This window comes from Oryctolagus cuniculus, chromosome 3, assembly GCF_051225735.1.
Source record: "Oryctolagus cuniculus isolate XC-2025 breed Fujian yellow rabbit chromosome 3, ASM5122573v1, whole genome shotgun sequence".
NCBI classification, from domain to species: domain Eukaryota; kingdom Metazoa; phylum Chordata; class Mammalia; order Lagomorpha; family Leporidae; genus Oryctolagus; species Oryctolagus cuniculus.
The window spans coordinates 63,423,669-63,445,870 of record NC_142869.1 but is presented as its reverse complement, the minus strand read 5'-3'; the positions used below and the strand labels follow the sequence as shown (position 1 = coordinate 63,445,870).

Genomic DNA, 22,202 nt, shown 5'->3' with positions numbered 1-22,202 from the left:
TTATGGAAATGCCAGTGTCCTCTAGTGTTGAGTTTAAGTCCTCATGTCACAGGACATTTTAAATAATAAAAATATTATACATATTTAAAATTTAAGTCCCTATTTTTCTATTGATGTCAAGGAGTTTAAAAGAAAAATATGAGGGTTACTGCAAATGTACAAATAAAGTTCACTGTATTTGACAAGTCACATAGATCCAGTGCTCTGAGTGAGTCCTTTTAAAATTTCCTCTGGCTTTTACTGATGCAGTAAAGCATAATTTTTTATCAAAAATTTTATATCATTTACAAAAATGCATGGTTAGAGAATTTCTAAAGTCACCATGATAATCACAGTATTAGGGCACCTGACAGTGCTGAAAGGTTGGTAACATCCTTTATCTCTGGTTGTGGTTTCTACTGCCAGCTATCATAGAAAAGTGCCCCTATCGTTGACAAAATGGAGGAGATAAAAAAAGGGGAAGAGATGAGTTTGGAAAGGAAGATAGATTTTTCATTTCTTATCTAGCGATACATTCTACAGCAGTAAGCACCACTGTCTCTTAAACAGACCTTTTGAAGGCAGGAAAGAAAACACCACAAGAGAACGCTTTATAAACTGGAGCCTGCCTTTCCATGCGGCTTCGTCCTATCGGAAAGTCTGCATGTCCTCTCCTTGTATTAAAGTAAACAACGCTGTAAGGACTGATAGTGTGACTTGGTGAGTTACAGAAGTAGCTCCTGCATCTGTTACTTCCGCTCTGTTATCCATTTCTTCTGTTCTGCTAATGGCGGTAGGCATTTGATCAACTACTGTGATCTGGATATGAAGGGGATCCAAAGTGGATTGTGAAATAAATCGCATAGCTAAATCTCCACTACATCTTCATTTCCCATGTTCCACTATGGCAGACTGGCAGCCCGAGGCCTTCATCACTAGGGCAGGTGGCTGTAATTATTTCAAGAGTAACTGGGGAAAAATACACATTGTTTAAACTTGTCAATAAAACTGAAATGAAGGGTAGTTTATTTTTTTTTTTATTTAAGACATTTATTTGAGAAATGGAGGGAGAAAAAGACGAGAGGGGAGAGAGAGAGAGAACTAATAGACATTGAGTGATGGACAGACCTGCTATTTCACTCCCTACATGCCCATAATGGCCCAACCAAAGCTGGGGCCAGGAGTTGGAAGCTCAGTCTGGTTCTCCTATGTGGGTTGCAGGGTCCCAACTCCCTGAGCTATAACTTGCTGCCTCCCGAGGTATGTATGGGCAGGCAAACTGGAATTGAGAACAGAACTTGGGCTCCAAAGCAGGCACTCCGATGTGGGATGAGGGCTTCCCAGTGGGGTCTAATGGCCTGGCAAATGCCTACACCATCCGCTGCCTTTTTGATACTTTCAACATTTCTGTTGTGTCTTGCTTCCTGCGCTTGCTGGGTGACTCGCCACAGCAGGTCACGCAGCATCCCTGCTGGCCTATCACGCGTCATGAAAGCTATCTGGCAAGTGATCATGGCATCCAAAAAGTCATAGAGATGGCATATGAGGAACCTGTAAGTCAGAATGGTTTTTTCTTCCAGGACATCTGCAGCCAGGTCAGAATACTCACAGTTACAGTAGAACAGCAACAGGTTGCCAAAACTCTCTGGAGGAAAGGGATTCTGTCGGAATAAAAACTGGAGCTTTCAAACCCTTCTGTAGGCTTCCCTGGTTGTGCAGGGTCACAGGGTCCAACTCTTCCTCTGCCCTAGGCGGCATGTCAGTGAGGGCTTCCTGAGCTTCCTACTGGTTGTCCAGTAGGAGGAAGCTGACCCTGGAATCTGGAAAAAGGCAGGCCTTGTACAGGGCCTGGATCTGGGCCTGCTACAGGTGCTACTGCTCAAGCTTTGGGTGCACTGGCCCAGTTCTCATAGCTGCCAGGGCAAACTCCTGCAGCAGTCGTAGCAGTAGCTCAGCGGCAGGGACAAGGCAGCACGGCTCAGCCTAGCAGGAATCCTGGGCGAGCTGGTACAGGACCACAGTGAACCCAGCAGGTATCTTTGGAGCAGGCCAACCCCACTGTAGCTAAGATTGTGGTGTGGGCTTGTTATCATGGCAATGAGGCACTGAGAAACAGAAGTTTGTGAAACATATTTTTCCTTATGGGCTCTGTAAGTTAAATTGTAGAAGAAATCGGCTAGGATTTGAAAGGAATTATTTAACTGATACCCATACCCTATGTTTCTTGCGCCTAGCAAATGGAAAAGTTAATCAAATATGTAGGCAAACTCATATTTAAAGATCCCTTCAGTGTTTCCTTCAAATATGAAATCATCACCATCAACTGGATAAATGGAGCAGCTCAAATAATACAGATTAAATGTGCTATAAATTGCAAATAATGCATTAGATTTCACAGCCAGATTCTCTAACAAATCCAATACAATTTCAGCACACTAAGAGATGCTGAGCATATTTCATGTGTATGTAGCTAAGTTGTTTCTCCCAGAAAGAAAGAACACTATCTCATTTTAGCAAGAATCCCAAACCTTTTAGAAAAATGCTGTTAGGCTGAGTCATGAAATACAGTTGTTTTCATAGATTGAAAAGTTTCAAAATCATGCAACTTGGACTGATCCTTTTTTCCCCCTAAGCTAGATATAGTGGAGTTCACAATACATTTATGCAAACTAAAGGGTCTAATAGGATGGGAAAAAGTAAAACTCTTTTAGACACTGAGAATCATATACTTCAGGGCCGGTGCTGTGGCACAGTAGGCTAAGCCTCCGCCTGTGGTGCCAGCATCCCAAATGGGGTCCAGTTTTAGCCCCAGTTGCTCTTATTATTATCTAGCTCTCTACTATGGCTTGGGAAAGCAGTAGAAGTTGGCCCAAGTGCTTGAGCTCTTGTCCCCATGTGGGAGACATGGAAGAAACTCCTGGCTTCAGATCAGCCCAGCTCTGACTGTTACAGCCACTCAAGGAGTGAACCAGTGGTTGGAAAACCTTTCTCTCTGTCTTTTGCTCTAACTCTTTCAAATAAAATATTTTAAAAAATTAAGTACTTGAGCAGAATGAGTAAGTTTCATGTTGAGAAATTCAAAGAAGCTATTGGGAAGATTGTGGATATTAAACTTGCAAAATGAATCTAGTGAATAAAGTTCAGAAGCCATTTATAGACCACTCTATCCCACTCTATCTGTATAGTTAAGAAAAAGAAGTTGATTGGGTCATAAAAATAGTGTAGAATATTTTTCCTTTCCCAAGAAACAAATTCCAATACAAATGTGTCTTAAATTGCAATAGATCTAAATCAATTAACTGAGTTCTAAGACTACTTGTGTTAATCTCTATTAAAGATAAATTATGAAAATAGTAAGATCACATCTTTTTTTTCATATGTTAAACTTATTTACAAATGGAGCAAATTGGGGTCAGCACTGTGGCACAGTAGGTTAATCCTCTGCTGCAGTGCTGGCATCCGATGTGGGCACCAGTTCTAGTCCCAGCTGCTCTTCCAATCCAGCTGTCTGCTATGACCCAAGAAAGCAGTAGAAGATGGCTCAAGTGCTTGGGTCCCTTCATCCGTGTGGGAGACCCAAAGGAAACTCCTGGCTTCAGATCTGCCCAGCTGCAGCCATTGTGGCCATTTGGGGAGTGAACCAGTGGATGAAAGCCTTTTCTGCCTCTTTCTCTGTCTGTAACTCTGCCTCTCAAATAAAATCTTTTACAAAATGGAGTAAAGGAAAACCAATGGAAATTTGTCCATACAAATACTCACACTATCACACCATAATTTTAAGATTTTAAATTACAAGATTTCCCACTGAATCATATTCATTCAAAAAAATGCAGAACATGAGGAATTTGTTAAATAATTTTATTCGTACTGGAAAACTCTGCTGAAACACAATGAAATTTATGCAAAGCATATATGGCTTAAATGTAATTATGAGGATATTAGAGTAGAACACAAAGTCCTTGAAATGATCATTAAAGACTAGATGTACTACACATTAACTAGGTTCTGGATTTAACAATTCCTGGTATCGAGATGATAAGGCAGAGGGAGCAGAGGCATTGAAAATACATTTTGATGCAATGTCTCAATCCAGTTTTTATTTATTCCTGAACTCTTCTGGATTTCAAATTGTTATGTTCCATTTCATGAGGTTTTGGGGGGGAAAATAGCAATGTCAAAGTGTTTCAATACAAAATGTTACAAGTGTAATGATGCTGATGCCCAGATAACCAAGCCATCACGATGTATTATTATCAGATACGACTATGTATTCCAGCCTATGATTTCATAAATCAAAGCTTTTAACTGTCTCGATTCATATGTGACTGTATTCTTTCCAATATGCATTCTTTCTTCTTCCAGGGGTTGTTCTATAACAGCAGGTATGTTTCTGCCATACAGTTCACAGTGTTCTAGAAATTGGATACATTCTTGAATAACACTGTCACAAAGCACTATCATGTGTTTTGACATGTTTTCTAGTAAGGACAGGAAGCATCTCTTGGCATAATACCAGGTATCAGTGCCCAGTTTTTTATTATAAGGTTCCAAGCTTTTGATAACTCGAGAAATGCCAAAATCATAATTTCCTTTGGCACAATAAAGTGTTCCTATCACCAAATTCACAATACACAGATGATAGGTTTTCTTGTCTGGGTCATCATAGGAGAGCTGCTCTTCCTCCTTCTCAATCTTCTTCATCAACTCTTCAGCTTCTTCATTTTGACTTGTCATGATATAGGAAACACAGAGGTTAGCTAAAACAACAGCACTGACATTGAGGATGTTATCATAATGCTTCTTAACTATGGGCTCATAAAATCCAATGGCTTCTTTGTACTTGTTTTCCTGCATGAACAGAACATGAGCAACATTCAGCTTCCACACGTCATGGTCATTACAGAATTCCACAGATTTGCGGAAGATCTTTTCCACCATTGAATAATTTTCAAGGTTCCAGTAGATTTTTGCTTGAGCCATCAACACCGGAATGTACTTCTCAAGGGTGTCGTCATATTCATTCACTGCTTTTTTGATCCCTTCCTCGTCTCTGTTGTGTCTTGCTTCCTGTACCTGTTTGGTGAGTCTCCGGAGCTGTTCGGTCAGCATCCCCGCTAGTCCATCCAGCTTAACGAAAGCTTCATCAGGAGCTGTCTGGCAAGTGATCATGGCGTCCAGAAAGTCATAGAGGTAGGGTGTGAGGAACTTGTAAGTCAAATGGGCATTTTCTGCCAAGACATCTGCAGCCAGGTCAAAATACTCATATTTACAGTAGAGCAGCAACAGGTTGCCAAAAGTCTCTGGCGGGAAGGGGTTCTGTTGGAGCAAAAACTGGAGCTTTTCAAACCCTTCCGTAGGCTTGGCATCCATGTTCATTAGTGCCTGGTTGTGCAGGGTCACAGGGTCCAACTCTTCCTCTGCCCTAGGAGGCATGTCAGTGAGAGTTTCTTGGGCTACTTCATAGTTTTTCAGCTGGTATTCTATGGCTGCCTTGAGGTTGAAGGCTTCTACCAAAGCAGTCTGGTGGAGAACTAAAGTGTTGCCAACACTGCGGATATCAATGCCCTCGGTGGTCATGCCCACACCCAGCTCGGGATGCTGGCGGATGCCACGCTCAATAATGTCAGCGATGTGCTTCAGTGCCGGCGCATAGTGCCGGCTGCTGTAATAGGCCAAAGCCAGGTTGTAAGAAAGATCAGGCTGGTAGCCCAAGGCCTGCAGGGCCGCAAAGAACTTGGAGCATGCAGCTTCATACTGCCCTTCCTTGTAGAGCAAACAACCCAGGTTGACCTGGCCATCGGGATCGTTCTCTCCCCCTCCCTCCTCTCCGCCTTCCCCACTGAGCAGCTGCTCCACCAGGCTCCTGGCCCCTGGCAGATCACCCTCGCTGTACTTGATGGCAGCCTGCAGGCGGAGGACCCGGTTGTGGTAGGCGGGGTTGTCCAGCAGGAGGAAGGCGACCCGGGTGGCGTCCGGAAACAGGCAGGCCTTGTACAGGGCCTGGGCCTGGTACAGGCGGTACTGCTCGAGCTCTGGGTGCAGCTGGCTCAGCTGCTCATAGCACTCGGCGGCCAGCGCGAACTCCTGCAGGCGGTAGTAGCAGTAGCCCAGCAGCGACAGGCCGGCGCGGCTCTTCGGGCTGCGCTGCAGCTCCCCGCTCAGCAGCTGCACCGCCTCGGCGTAGCGAGAATCCCGGATGAGCCGGTACACGACCACGGTGAACTCCCTTTCGGGGATTTGCGGACCGTTCAACCCGGCCATAACCGCTAAGATTGTGGCGTCGGTTTGTTTCCACGGCAACTGTGCAACCGGAAGCGGAAGTCTGCCGGAGATTACGTTGCTGCAGAAAGAATCCTATAGGAATAAAAAAGAATCATGGATATGAGTCTCTCAGTCTGACTTGATTCTAGTAAACTCGGTACCGTGGAGTCGCGGTAATACGAGAGGCGGGAGGAAGCGCCTCTCGGCGGCAAACTGGTACTGCACGTCCCGGCATGCACCGCCCCATTCGCGGCGGGCGCCCCTCGGGACGTGGCCGCACAGCATGCTGGGAGGCGTAGTCTCTGTCACATGGCCGCTCTGTCTTTTCGGGATGTGGTGTCACTTGAATGACACTTGAATGAAGGTTGCTGTTTGAGATTGTGTACTTTGGTCTCTGGCGCGGTGGAGTAAGACGTTGGGCCCAATGTCCCTGAGTATGTTGAGCCTCACTGTTTGGCTCATACAACTGGTGATGTTTGGTGTGATTTAGAGGAAAATATGGGATGGAAACGACAGGCTATCTCTTTGAAATTCCCTGGGAATTAGGGTAGATTCTATTATATCTACCCTGAGAGCACGCTTTCTAAAAAGAGTAGTGCAGCCGCCAGGAATCCTCATTTTGATCTTTTTCAAGAGGTTGTCAAAGGAAAGAAATTCTGTCCATCGCAACTTGTAACTTGGAGCAGAGGAGTTTAGATCTGAGTATCTCCCTCCCTTTTCTATAACAACAATTACTGAGTATATTTTGGTTCTTAAACTTGTTTGTGGGGGCCAGCGTTGTGGTGCAGTGCGTTAAGCAGCTGCCTGCAAAGCCATTACCTCATATAGGCACCACTTCCTGGCTGCTCCAGTTCCCATCCAGCTCACTGGTCATGTGCCTGGGAAAGCAGCAGAAGATGGCCCAAGTACTTGGGCCCAGCTACCCAGAGATCAGGATGGCTCCTGGCTTCAGCCTGGTCCCGCCCCAGCGCTAGCTGTTGCAGCCATTTGGGGGAGTGAACCGGTGGATGGAAGAGCTTTCTCTCTCATGTCTCTTTCAAATAAATAAAATTAAAACAAAACAAAACAAAAAACCTCTTATTTGTGACCACTCCCTGGTGTTCCAACTTTCCCTGCAAAGAAGAAATAGTGACCCCCATTGTTTTCTACAATGCCTATGATTAAGGTGGTCCAAATAAAAGGATGTCTTTAATATATAATTAAACTTTAGTGCAGGTGTTCTCTTACAGATGAAGTCCCTGTAGGCTGGAAAGGTTGAAAGGTTTAAGTAATTTTCTCAAAATTGTACCCAGGTAGGTAGTGGCTGAGTTATGCTATACATCAACTGAGTTCACTAGAAAAGAGTGACTACTGAATAACTCAGTCTATGTATGTCCTGCAGATGAGTGTGTAAAAGCCCAGTTTTTCATGCAAAGTGTGCATGAAGGTAATTATCTTTTTTCCTCTGAACTTGATGTTGGCAGTAAGCTTTGAACTGCCTGATGTCAACTGCAGGTGTGGACAGATGTTAGAAGTGACTAGTGAGGGTCATATGGCTACTAGTCATCTAGTGATGCTAGGAGACTTCAGCAGGTTGCGATGGCTGATATGGTAAAGTGACTAACTTTATGTACAAATTCCATCTTCTCTGTTGCTGAGACTTGACAAGGTTGTGAATTCAAGGGTGGCACCGGACAGTGAGCCTTCCAGTGGGTCAATTCAAAGAAAGGACTAAGTGTACCAACTTCACAGGGATTGAGTGGGGCTTTGGCTCATCCAAGATCACTCCCAGAAAGCAGCTGAGTAATACGACTATACTCCTACTCTGAGGTTTCTGTCAGTTTGATCTCTGATTTGGCATTTTAGAGGCTTAATCCTTGGAGGAACGTGGTGGAGGGGTGCAGGCTAGAGCTGCTCAGTGATAAGGGGAGTGTGTGTGTCTTCTCCTTTGTGGCTGACTGCCTGACACTTGGCCAGTGGAAACTTAGGCTCAGTATTTTAAAATGCTTACAGACACATTTAATAGCAAGTTGCTGTTAAATGAAGGTAAGATGACAAGATGGAAACAGGAAATTGCCTTACATATTTTTTAGCCTTTCTCCCTGTTTTGCAGAGTTCTATATGCATCACAAAAGTATTCATCTTCAAATGGCTTCCAGAACATGTATGAAAAAGCAAAAGGACTATGTAGTCTTCATCAAATTTCTCTCTTTCCTACAGGAATCAGTTGGGCATCTCTTGTTTGTGCTAGTACCTGTCTGCGAGTGTGGCAGCTGAACAGGGCCAGAGGGAGGCCATTCTGTGTCTTCCTCCTTATTTCACGTGATGCTGCTCCAGAGGCCTGGCTTGAAAAAAGCAGGACATTCGGCTTAGACAGATGGAAGGCAGGGTCATTTTCAAAATGAAATGAGTGCACAAATCACACTGTGAAATTGGCATGACCATCACTGTGGCTGTGATGGAGCGACTTTTATTTAGTCTCTGATAGGCAGTTGGGGAATAGATTAGGGTTTTTTTTTTTTTTTTTTGGTCGTGGGGGAGGGGAGTGGGGAAAATGAAAGAAGTCCCTTTAATTAATGATAGAAATTCTGGAAAGCAATAAACAGGATAGAATATTCTAAAATGTCATAAGGGATCATTTTGTTTGCAGTAGAATCTTGAAAAGCTGGAGCATATATCAAAAAGTACGTGTATCATACCATTTCAAGCAATAGGAAAGCACTTGGTGGTTGTAATAAAGCAATTTAATGACTTGTGGAAAGGAATTAGGGATTGAGAAAATGGTGTTGAATTCAGGGAGCAGTATTCTGTAAAAAAGGAGGCACATTTTATTGTGTTGAAGAATTCAACAAAATGTTTGGAGTTAAAATCATGATGTGTGGTTCCAAGCATGGAAGTTCTGCCTGCCAAAGTTTGAGATGCTCAAATGTTCACATCCTATTTGTATGTATAATCTATTTGTCATTTTCCTTAACCCTAATTGGAAAGTTTATCTTCTTACTTATCCTATAATGTGACCACCTCCTGTTGGTAAACATTGTTAATCTGTATTTCAACCACAGCCATGATCAAACATGGTCCTCATAAAAGATGATTTTCTGCAAAACCATCTTCCAGTTGTTTTTCATTTTTTTCCTTTGATTCCATATAATCTTCAGGATGGTCTTTTTTTTTTTTTTTTTTTTTTTTTTTTTTTTTTTTGAGGAGGGGAATGGAGGGCAAGAGGGAGCTTAATTTTCTTGCATTCTCACCCTGTACCTGATCTCCCACCACGAACGGGCAAGAAAAGAATAAATTAGCCAATTTATGAACTTGATGTACTTTTAGTAGCATCTGTTCAATCTTTTAAGGTTTTTGGAAATACTATATGCTGAATCAACACTTGGGAACACTGATGCTTCCATGGTGAGAAATTTTACCTCATCATGAATGCTCCTTTCACTGGTATTTCCAGCTTTCTTAATATTTAATTAGATTTTCTTCTTGAACATACTTTGCTTTTGACCAAGTAGCTTGTACGTTGGCATTTATGGTGTTATTGTCTAAACTTATCAGGGAGAGCACAATAGCATTGTGGTTCATAAAAAAGACTAGCAGAGAATGCAAAACTGTGGACACTGGCATCAAACAAAAAATCATCCAACCATCCAAACAAAGAGTTGCTCCAATCCCTGTGTTTGTACTATAGTTTCAGTACCAGGCCTGTTTCGCTCAACTTTCCTCATTCATCCTCACAGTCCTGTGAATTCGGTGATTCTTACCATTGACCCCATGTTAAGACTGCAGACGGCAAAGCACAAAGAAGCCGGCTGTTGCTGCAGCCAGCACTGGCGATTGCTTCTGCCGGCCAGCAGTGGGCCACACTGCACCTCTTCCTTCTCTCTCCCCGGGCACCTCCTCTCCAGTCATTTGAATTGGCTTTGGATCATTTGCTGCAGTTTGTTCTAACAGAACAGGCACAATGGCGTAAGAATTTTAAAGTTTAAGCACCGAAGCCATTGTGTAATTGTATGGCGTCCGTGTGGCTAGCGGCCCTGCACTGATGCGATCCCCCTGTGTAATTGCCCATGCAAATCTGAGCAATCTGTAACGGACACAGGAACCCAGCATTTGGCTGCAAACTCTCCTACTTTTGGAAAACTTCAATAATTGGAAGAGCTTTTTGTCATCTTTAAAAATGCTATATGGGTTGTCCCAGCACCCTTCTCACACAGGCAAACATCACAGATCAAGATGTGGTTAATGGGCTAAATTAACAGTTGGAATTTAAATTGTAGGTAGTCAGATGCATGCCTTCTTTTAGCCCTTAAGTCACCCTTCTCAAAAGAAATAAAGATTATTTCAGAGCCATAGTGAAACATTAAGCATTTTATTAAAAACAAAGATATTTCGATCTCTTAAAGCAGACTGTTTCAAAATCATAGATTAGTTGCTTGCAAAATGGCCAAGCAGTCTATAATGTAGTATTCTTACAATGAAACATCAGCCTGGGAAATCTACACAAAGGGAAATACATCAAACAACTCAGTTAAAGATGTATTTCCCTTCTTTTGTGTAAAACAATAATAATTAGGAAGCAAGTCAGTAGGGGATCCTTTTTAGATTATTGTACATCAAACTAAAATGGCAAAAGCAGTATTCCCAAAGGGAATGAAACTAAATAGAACCTAACCTCCTATTTTCACAACTGTGCTGTTTTGTTCCATCTTCTATGTGTGATTTAATCTAAACAAAAGCAAAAGAAAAATTAAGATTTTAATGCATGTACACATATGTACCAAAAATGAACACAAAGATAGATGGCCCCAAATAACACATTTTTAAACAGCAAATGCTTCTTTTACTTAATAAAACAAACATTTATGTATCAGTGTATACATTCAGTGACACTGGTATAGATATGTCATAAACAACTTATCTTTAGCACTGCTGAGAGATGTATCAATCGTGCAAGAACATTCAAAATTAAATTTAAAAAACCATACAACCCAAGATTACTAGCTGAGGAAAAAAGAGGCAGTGACACAAACAATGTAAGCAGAATACTGGGCTTTGCTAATTCGACATGCTCATCACAAAATACTCTGTTTACACCTCATTGTATTTCTGTCACCTATGTGCTTTATTCTATTATTGCTCACTTAAGAAACTTAGGAAATTTTGGCCTTCCTGTACCTAGACGTAGGCTTTACATTTCCTGACACATTTAAGTTTTGGAAGTTCTTCATAGCTTAGAACATGGCAGAGTAACAATTTCAGAGGTGGTTATTCTGAAGCAGATAATGAAACTTTACTATTGCCATAGGTATTAGGATCCCAAATTAGATTTTGTTCATTGCTGTAAGGAATCCTTTTTTGCATTTTCCCTCCAAAATGTTTATATTTAAATTTTCCTCCAATATGTTTGGATTTCTATCTCAGTGACAGGAAATTATTTTAAACTATTACTCAAGATGAAACTTTTTTGTCTTTCTGCCATTCATAAGAGTCAACAGGAGAAATGAATTTTAAAATAATTGTACCACAAATTTGAGCAGGCTCTGTTTAATGACCTATGGTAAATGAATAAAGTATGATAAATTCTGATATAGAAAAAGCAATTGAATTCCAGTAGCATTAATATAATATTGTTATTACACTGATACAAAAAATTAAAGATTACTTCTAGCACACTGTCTTTGCAAATAACAAATACCTGGGAATGCACAGATATGTCAGATTTTAGCAACAGTGAAAACACACACATGGCAATTTTAACTTTTCTTTACTGACTTCTTAAATTTATATCTGAATGACTACCACTTATGGGATACCTATGATATTAGATCAACTGAAAGTGTTCTAATTTATTACATAAAGGAAGATATGAGTAATTTTAAAAAACGCTTTGGTGACCATATCTGTCATGATTACTACAGGCAGGCTCGGGCATGTCTGTAGTCAGATTGTTTATATATCTACCCGACATACGTAGCTTAATTTTGTCTTCCCCGAAAATCTGATCTCTTCACATTTGCTCCCATTTGGAGAAGAATAAGTAAGAAAGTTATCTGGAAAAATCTGCGTAATGCCAAACACAGCTTGTCCTTTGGTGTTAGAACTGAATTAAAATTCAATGATTTCTTTAACATCTAGAAGACCTGAGGCCTGGAGAGCCCCCAGGGTCCCAGCGAGAGGCCAGCCAGGATGGAATCTTGGCCTTCTGTGCACTGGGTGGCAACCTCTATGGCATGCCAGGCTGTCTCCATCTGCCAGTATTGCTGGCTACCACGTAGACTGCCATGTGTTATCTACATGTCTGAAAAAATATATATCTTATGTAAAAAGGGGGATGAATTTCAATCATTAGTGCCAAGAGACCCAAGGGAGCAAAACTGTTCAGTTTGAGGTTTTACAAGAAGACTCACATTTCAAATCCCTCCCAACAATAGGAAATAAACAATAATAATAAGGACTGGGAAAACTGCTCTCTGTCTTTCTTGAAAAAGCAGATGTGGATAACCACACATACCTCACATTCTTGGAAAATTACAAATTCATTTTCAAAGGTATTGAAAATACTTCGAACTCCTGAGTTCAACCTCTAACCCCTGGGGTTGCTGGCACCAGGCAGGCTGTCAGCCTCCTTTCCACTGCTTTCTGGTCATGGAGGAACAGAGCCATGGCATTACTCAGCAGTTTCTGAATCTTGACCCACAATAGCAAAGATACCTCGAGACAGGAGAAATAGATGGAGGCAATTACAAACAGCTACTTGATTGATGGTTGACATTGTCAGGGCCCCACTATATGGCAGATTGCAATGGTGTTGAACTCCCCTTGCTACCAGTGGATGTTGCTATTGGCAACCGTGCAGTGAAGCCAATAAAAAGGCAAGAAAATGAGACGAAAACTCAACCTTAGTGGAAGCCGTAGGGTTTGTGCTATAAATTATGCTTCCCTTAGCAATATGCAGCATCAACGTTCAGGGCAGCTACTGTGCTTGTAGCTGCCTGCAGTCTGTGTCAGATTCTGGGTCTAGTTTTATCCTACAGCACATGCTTTAAAATTTTGCTCTGGATGGACTGGTATCCGTTTGTCCGGGCTATTTATTTATTTATTGTTGGGGAGGATAACAGATGTGGGCTCATCTCTGGCTCACATGGTCTGCTTTCCAATTCCCATTTGTGATATAAACATGATGTGGCACAATACCCAGAAACACCTGCAGTGCTTCGGCACTGCAGGCATGTGACGCGATGTCGCAGACCCCGGTCTGTCTCTAACTCCACCCACCCTTTGTTCCTCACCTGAAGGAGGGGAGACAGCCCTGCGGAAGCTATTTTCCTTTATAGCAGAGTGATTCAGAAAACTGGCTTAATAAAATCCATAAATCTGAACAACCTCCCTTACCTGCTCTGCGGAGGCAATTTTTCCTGTACTCATTTTCTCCTCTGGTCTCTCCAGCCTTCCCTGCAGAGACAGCTGTAAAGGGCAGCCAGGAACATTATTTTTTAGGGCTCCCACTCCTTCCTTCCTTCTCTTCTTTGTCAAACCCCTCCCTGTCCAAGTTTCTCTCTGTTCTAAGCAATTGAGGATAGGACTGTACACCCTCACTGTCTGGGTTGCAAGTGCCATTTCTCTTTGTTTGGACTGACTCTCACCTTCCCTTTGGCAGCTCCCTTAACCACCTGCCTCCGTCCCTCTCTTTCCTTTAATGGTCTTCTCCTTTTTCTTCTTCCTTTCCTCTCCCCTCTGTGCCTGACTTATAATTTTCTTTTACTTTGTTTTTCTTGCCATAACAAATCCCAATTCTTCTCGATGATGACCATTTCCATTTTTCTACCTCAGTTTTCCCCATTTCCTCTTAAACATTTCCCAGGTGTCTACTATGTGCCAGGAAAACAATGTCCCTTGTGGAACTTGCCCCCTTTTCTTTCATATTTGAGTAGTAAACTTCATAAGTGATACTGATCAGCAACAAAAACAAATATGGTTTGTAAATTTTGATTTTTTTTTCAGAGCTGGGCTGGATCTCAGGTTTCATCTGGTCCAGGGATTTTCAAACTCTTCAGAGTCCCTTTGTGGTTCACCATGTTATGTAATCAAAATCAGGAAGATTTGTAGGGTCCCTAAACCCCTGAAAATAGGAGACTTCAGCTTTTAGATGTAGTATATCTCAGGGATTCCTTGAAAGGTTTATTTGAACAGAGTTCTAAGGCTAAAGCAGGTTTGAAAATCATTTCCTAGTATAATCTCAGATGACAAAAGAAGAAAGAAAAAACAAATTCAGAGAAATTGACTTGTCCAAAGTCATCCAGTCAACAGTGCCAAAATGAGAGCTGGAAATCTATCTTCTGGCTCAGGATCTTTGGATAAGACACACTGTGTTCTCAGTATCTCAGGTAAAACAGAGCAAAGCAGCTTCTAGTTGTTGTTCATTTTAAACAGTTTATGCTTACCCATTATAAACCTGGATTCCTATAGCATATGTGTCCTATGCCAATACTATTATTTCTTAACCCTTCAAGCATCATTTCTCACACTCAAGGAAAAAAAATCCCCAATTGGGGACCCCTGCATCTGGCTTTGGAGTGCTCACTGGTAGTAACCTAAAATTTTATACCAAAGCCTCCTCACTAGGAGAACTGAAGGAAGTCAGTACTCAGTCTTCATGTCTCTGCTGTGTCACTGTTGAAGGCAGTTCCTAGATGGTCGTGTCACCTGTGGTAATTCCAGCTGAAGTTTTCCTTTCATGCTTACTTTAATTAAAATCTATTAACACATTCCTTCTGAGAAAAGGCTAGGTCTACAATAGAGGTTGGATTTTTAAAACGCTGAAAAAAGGGACCACGACCCAGTGTAGTTTACAATCTTGTATAAACACCAATCAGACAAACTCATTTGCTGTATTCTTACTATAGATTTTTTTGGGGGAAACTGCGTTGACTGGGATTTATAAGGATAATATAGTTTACCTTTTAGGTAGGCAATCCTAAAGGCTCTTATCCACCCTTAAGGAGCTTTAGGATTGAAAACAAAATACCTCCATAGACTACAAATGAGGTTTCTTGGGACAGTCTGGCACAGAAGGGCGCTCAGCGAGACAGCGCAAAGGCAGGCAGTGTTTGGCTTCTAACGAACAGAAGAGCCGCATACAGATTGAAGCAGCACTAATGACGCTTTCACTGCTCCTGTTCCCACAGCCCAGAGTGAGCCGGGTTAAATGCATTCAGGTCCGCAGAGCCAAAACAGCCCTCCGCGAAGAGCCTTCCTCTCAGCCCCGTGTGTGCGCCAGGGAAAGCCGAGGGTCCTGGGGTGTGCTCCGTGCCCCAACTCCTCCTTTGTCCTTCCTGGCACCCCCTCCACCGACTGGTTACACTTCAAGGCCAAAGCCAAGGCGTGCTGCCTAGAGCCTCTCTGAGACTAGTTCAGTCTGAGCTGAGAGAACAAAAGGACGGTGGGGCTGGCCGGAAGCCGGTCCTTCGGGCTGGGCTGCGTTCGTTTTGCAGCAGCAGCAGCAGCAGCAGCAGCTGATCTGGAGGTTTAGTTTCCGTCTTCCGTGGCCACCGTACGGCCAGCAGGGGTAGGGGGGGCAGCCGATACCTGCAGCCTTTTCTGGTGCAGTTCTTCCCACTTACTTCTGTTCGCGGCCACCGAATCCAGCATGGGCTTGAGTTTCACGTTGACCTTCACCAATGCCTGAGACAAAACAAAAAACAAGGAGAGGAGGGAGGAAGCTGAGTCCCTGACGTGCTTTTCCACCTTTCACTCTGAGAAGGATGGAAACTGGCTCTGTGGAAGCAAAGTGGTGATCATGTTGGTAAACACGAGCTATTTACAAGGGGTGGATACATCTTTACCACCTTTATGTTGCATTAACCGAGCCTAGGCAGAGAATGGACAAATGAGATGGACAGCTGTGTACAACTCCAGGGAACAGCAGCCAGGTAGACGCCGATCCTGTGTTACAACCACATCAAGCGAGACAGGAAACAAAACGTCCAGTTCACACACGTCTGCCAATCTGTGTATCTTTGCTTGCCATCAAGGGCTCCAGATCGTGATACGCTATGAACTAAATTTTTACAAAAACAAACCTACAGCTCTTCTGCCATAGATGACCCTGGATGGACTTACCTGGATAAGAAAGTCCAGGTAAAATCCTGAAACAAGAAGAGATGCTGACTTTTAAAACTTAAGAGATCTCGGGGCCAGAGCTGTGGTGACTGGGACTAGAACCCGGTGTGCCGGCGCCGCTAGGTGGAGGATTAGTCTATTGAGCCGCGGCGCCGGCCAACACCGGGTTCTAGTCCCAGTTGGGGCACCGGATTCTGTCCCGGTTGCCCCTCTTCCAGGCCAGCTCTCTGCTCTGGCCCAGGAAGGCAGTGGAGGATGACCCAAGTGCTTGGGCCCTGCACCCCATGGGAGACCAGGAGAAGCACCTGGCTCCTGGCTTCGGATCAGCGTGGTGCGCCGGCCGCGCCGGCCATTGGAGGGTGAACCAACAGTAAAGGAAGACCTTTCTCTCTCTCTCTCTCACTGTCCACTCTGCCTGTCAAAAGAAAAAAAAAAAAAAGAAGATGGCCCAAGTCCTTGTGGGCTCCTGCACCCACGTGGGAGACCTGGAAGAAGCTCCAGGCTCCTGACTTCAGATCGGCGCAGCTCCAGCCTTTGTGGTCATCTGGGGAGTGAGCGAGAGGATGAAAGACCTCTCTCTCTGTCTGCCTCTGCCTCTCTAACTTTATCTTTAATATAAATAAATAAATCTTAAAAAAAAAACCTTAAGCAATCTTGGAATTGTGCTAAATATACAGCTCAACATGGTAGCATATATGGAAATAGGACATAAAGGAAAAGGAGTGTGGAAAAGAGTGACAGGGTACTAAAGCCACCATCTGCTGCCTCCCAGAATGCACATTAACAGGAAGCTGGATAGGAAGTGGAGAAACTGGGACTTGAACCAGGCATTCTGAAACAGAATGTGGGCATCCCAACTGGTGACTTCAGCATTGTACCAAAGGCCTAGTGTGTTATCTAAACATCCAAAATATGTTCACTTGGTAGTATGATTACAATAGCAGCTTATAAATGGGCAAAATCTAATGAAAACATATGGACTTTTAAGCATTTATACTTCTTGGGCCTGTTCTCCATTTCCAGGGGTTCAAAGAAGCCTAAGAACCTGGCATCCCACATAGATGAGGAAGAGCTTCCACTTATAAATACCTACTGTATGGTACAAAGGTATTCCTTACAATGATTCTGCATCTTACACGTGATAAAATATGGCTCACACATGTTATGATTGGAAATGGTCTTTAGTCCTTCTACTGTGGAATGGAGGAAAGAACCCATATAGGAAGCAAAGGGTTATGTTTGTAATGTGACCATTTGTTTTGAAAGCTGTGGAGAGAACCATTGTTCTCCTCAAGTGAAAAATCAAGGCTAGGCCAGTAGCCCGCCATGTAGAATAGTGTAGAGTTGTCAGGGATGAGGCACGGAGGGGCAGCTCTTAAGAAGAAACAGACCAAGAAGGTACACAACCTGAAATTGTGTGGCTCCAACCTTTGTCAATAATCACTTCAAGTCAGCGAGGAAGTCTGTTCACAGGTTTTCAGAGTCTATGACACTGAGGAAGACTGAGACAGCGTGACCGCTGTTGTCAGCACCTCGGGGTAAGGCCCAACAACAGGAACCTCCTTCCTTTCTTCCTGATTACTCATACCCTCTCCCCTCACTTCTCTCCCTGTATTCCTTGCGTTCTCTTACTCATCAATTCTATCACCCATCATTTGGGCTGTGTAGAGAACTCTGATGAGCTCTAACATGATTCTTTGAATGGAATCTGTAGCACTTGAGGCCTCCCTGTCCCTTAAGACTGAAGTAAAACCTGACCTGAAATCCAGCGCATGCTCTGGGGCCTTCCTCACCCTCTGTGTGGCTCCCCCAAGTCTTCCTTGTCTCTTGGACTTCCTCCTTGGGTCGGTTTGGCCTTGTCGGCTCCACTCTATATCATTCTCGGCACAAAGCTCTACTTATTTCCTCGTTTCACAGAAAATCAAATTACCTTCAACATTTTTTTTTTTTTTGGACAGGCAGAGTGGACAGTGAGAGAGACAGAAAGGTCTTCCTTTGCTGTTGGTTCACCCTCCAATGGCCGGCGCGGCCGGCGCACCGCGCTGATCCGAAGCCAGGAGCCAGGTGCTTCTCTTGGTCTCCCATGGGGTGCAGGGCCCAAGCACTTGGGCCATCCTCCACTGCCTTCCTGGGCCAGAGCAGAGAGCTGGCCTGGAAGAGGGGCAACCGGGACAGAATCCGGCGCCCCGACAGGGACTAGAACCCGGTGTGCTGGCGCCGCAAGGCGGAGGATTAGCCTAGTGAGCTGCGGCGCCGGCCCACCTTCAACATTTTGTATGCCTGCTAACTCTACTGAATATCAGAGGTTCACAGGGCAGAGATTTGCCCACTCACTCCCTCCTACATGCTCATCCTCATCTCAAACGCCACAGATACCCACCCCGCGGTAATCCGGTTTTCTCTCCTGTCTTGTCTCACTGCTTTCATACCAGTGAGTATATGCCAGCAGGTCTGTTTTCCCCAGGTTTCCTGGAATTCTAATGAAGTAAAGTTTCTTTTTCTTGTACTTACTACTGTCCTATAAGGTGGTTTTTATTTTTCCCATAAAGAAGGAGCATGGGGCTGTGAGGATGTTAGCTGATGGGAAGGTGATGTTCCACTTTCTGCCTTGGGACAATCAGCTCCTTTTGTTTTGTGGACACAGATTATACTTCTGGTCCCACGTAGACACCGTGCAGCTGTGTCCCATTCACCACAAGGGGGGCAGAAGGTGAACATGCAGAAGGTGAACACCTGCAGCACACCTCCGGGAGGAGCTTTCTTCAGCGTGACCTGTGGCTAAGGAGTGGTCAGCAGCAAGGTCCTCCAAAAGCAATGGTCCCTCTACATGCTAAGGTGGCCCCATGCCCTCCTCCAGGCGCCACTGAAAAGCATCTGCTAGCAGATCATGCCCTCAAACAGCACTGTACTCCGGGAAGTTAAGGGACACAGGTAACACAGGACTGGTCGCAAGTTAGGGGAGAGGGGTGGGGGTGAAAGCCCAGCAAAGCCATGCACCCTGCCAAATAGTGAGTGCTACACCCTGGCCCACGTGCTCCTGCTCTGCATCCAGTGTCCTTCAAACAGAGGATGCGCTCACTCTCCCCTAATCCCGATGTTTATTCACAGAGCAAGAGCAACTCTTTAAATCGGGTGCATCCGTTATTTCATGTGATAACAAAACAAGGCCATAGGGTAACTCAGGCAGTGATTAGAATCCCCTTTGTTTCCACGAAAGAAATGCAGGGGTCTGTTTTCTGCTCAGTGTGGTGTTTGTTGTTGTTGTTGTTGTTGTTTTATCTACACATAAGTGTGAGGGAGCAATGGCTGCCATGCTTTTACTTAGTACAGTTTGGCACCAGGTCCTCTCTACTCAGATCAAGCCTTTTAATTAAACCGACTACTGTAATTCTTATGGAAATTAGTGTTTATGCTATTTTCCTGCTGCAAAAGCATTTCTCTGGAACTTATTCTTTTTTTAAATCCCAGGAGCACAAATTGGAATTTTTTTCTGCTTGAAATGTAATTAAAAACTCATTTGATTACAATATTCCTGGTTCTGTTTTACTTATTAAATTCCTGTAATCAGTTTTCCTTTATGAAGCTGCTGGGAAATGATCTCAAAAGCAACACATTTTTCTCCTCCTTGGCAGGTTCCTGAGTATTTACTAAATTATATTCATAGCACCTGCCCGTGATTCGTATTACTCCACCAATTTATTCCTTAAACCATTTAAGTTTATTTGGCTTTGCCCCAAACAGCTTTCTTTCCTTCATCTTTGTTCTTTGTCTTCCCTCTTGCTTCCTTTGTGTTGAATAAAATATTAGGGGGGAGGTACCTATTTATCAGGATTCCTCTTGCCTCTTTGTTTTGTATTCTTGTGAAACACAGACTTGCCTTACTAGAATGTTATTTTCTCCGGGGCCAGGTGTTGGTTCTAGGCAAAGGTAGCAAAAAATCTTATCTTGGGGAGCTACTCTTATGGTATAGATTTATTGCATAGATGCCACTGGCTAAGACAATGGAACTGTTTGAATATTAGTAAAGCAGAGGATTATCTGCAAACTTGAATTCTAGGTTTATGGTGATTTTCTACAATGTGCCATCAGCAAGAGAATCGCTCTAGTACATACATGCTAGGGCATTCCTAAAAGCTTTCCCTCGGCCAGCAGCACCTGATGGGTTCTGTGTGTGTGCTGCCTATATCTGTCTAGTTTGACTTACAACTCACATACAGAGTAAAGGGGAAATTTAGCACCTGTCTGTCTGATCGCTCTCCTCATAGGCATAGGTTCTCCAAAGGTTGGGGACGTGGATGTATCAGCCTCAAGATGCTTGACTGTCCTCTGTGGCGTTGCAGCTATGTGACCTTTAAGCTACCATTTAAATGTGTCCAGAGGCAGAGAACACATTACCCCTCAGGGGCACTCCTTTTTTTTTTTTTTTTTTTCCGACAGGCAGAGTGGACAGTGAGAGAGAGAGAGACAGAGAGAAAGGTCTTCCTTTGCCGTTGGTTCACCCTCCAATGGCTGCTGCGGCCAGCGCACTGCGCTGATCCGAAGCCAGGAGCCAGGTGCTTCTCCTGGTCTCCCATGCGGGTGCAGGGCCCAAGCACTTGGGCCATCCTCCACTGCCTTCCCAGGCCACAGCAGAGAGCTGGCCTGGAAGAGGGGCAACCGGGACAGAATCTGGCGCCCCGACTGGGACTAGAACCCGGTGTGCCGGCGCCGCAGGCGGAGGATTAGCCTAGTGAGCCACGGCGCCGGCCACTCCATTTTCTTTGCTCTGATTTTAGTAATTGTTTCTTGTATTGCACTAAAATCTGGGTCCCTGTAACTTCTTTTTTTTAATATTAATTTATTTGAAAGTCAGAGTTACATAGAGAGAGGAGAAGCAGAGAGAAAGGGGTCTTCCATCTGCTGGTTCACTCCCCAATTGGCTGCAATGGCCAGAGCTGCACTGATCCGAAGCCAGGAGCCAGGAGCTTCTTCCAGGTCTCCCACGCAGGTGCTGGGGCTCAAGCACTTGGGCCATCTTCTACTGCTTTCCCAAGCCATAGCAGAGAGCTGGATCGGAAGTGGAGCAGCCGGGACTCAAACCGGTGCCCATATGGGATGCCTGTACTGTAGGCGGTGCTTTACCTGCTATGCCGCAGCACTGGCCCCCTCAATAACTTTTACTGAATGATTCTAAATATCAGGCTGCTCTCCCTTTAAACCAGAAGCTTCTTGAATAGTGTGGGATTGATGACTTATGTGCTGCTCCAAGTGTAGATTAGGGTTGATGCTATCCTGAAAACCTAACTTGGGATGCACTGTTTTTCTCTTGCAGCAACCTCATTGGGGTTCTAGGCTCCAGCTCCCTCTTGACCCATCAAAGACAGGAGATGAGATATTTGTCCACTGAGGGACACAGCCCTGGGCAGCTAGTCATCTACATGGCTGAGGACCACACTTCCTTTTTGATTTTCACACGCCATTGTTGAGTTCTCTTGTGACAAGTGCATGCAGCTTACTCCATATTTTCTTTATGTCTGAACAAGTAACCTATTCAGATAGCTCAAGGGGTACAAAAGGGTATGAAATACATAGTGCAAAATCTCCCTTTCAACCCAGCCCCAAAGGCTGGGATTCCTCCCCTAAAAGCAACAGATATTATCAATGGTTTTTAATTGGGCATGCATTATTCAAGAACATTTTATACATATGTAAACATATATTTGAAAATGGTGGTATAGTATACATACTGAACTCCATGTGTTTTTTATTTTAAATATATCATGGAAACAAACCACATCTTTGCAAGAATTAAATGTCTTCATTTTTTGTGGTAACTAATATTCCAATGCTACCACAATTTGTTTAACTAGTTCATTTTTAATGTT

General features: G+C 43.8%; 2 protein-coding genes across 2 annotated transcripts in view; both read right to left on the bottom strand.

The window, feature by feature from the left end:
* Positions 1 to 3,823: 3,823 nt before the first annotated feature.
* On the bottom strand, positions 3,824 to 6,480 carry IFT70A (intraflagellar transport 70A). The gene has a single exon (XM_002712214.6). It carries the CDS (start codon positions 6,238 to 6,240, stop codon positions 4,243 to 4,245), a length of 1,998 nt encoding a protein of 665 aa, XP_002712260.4. The 5' UTR covers positions 6,241 to 6,480; the 3' UTR covers positions 3,824 to 4,242.
* Positions 6,481 to 9,396: 2,916 nt separating this feature from the next.
* Positions 9,397 to 22,202, bottom strand: part of PDE11A (phosphodiesterase 11A) — a 451,047-nt gene continuing 438,241 nt past the window's right edge. Inside the window, exon 20 of the mRNA XM_051849397.3 lies at positions 9,397 to 15,900. Coding sequence (XP_051705357.2) covers positions 15,745 to 15,900 — 156 coding nt within the window. The 3' untranslated portion in view covers positions 9,397 to 15,744. The remainder of the gene's footprint in view (positions 15,901 to 22,202) is intronic.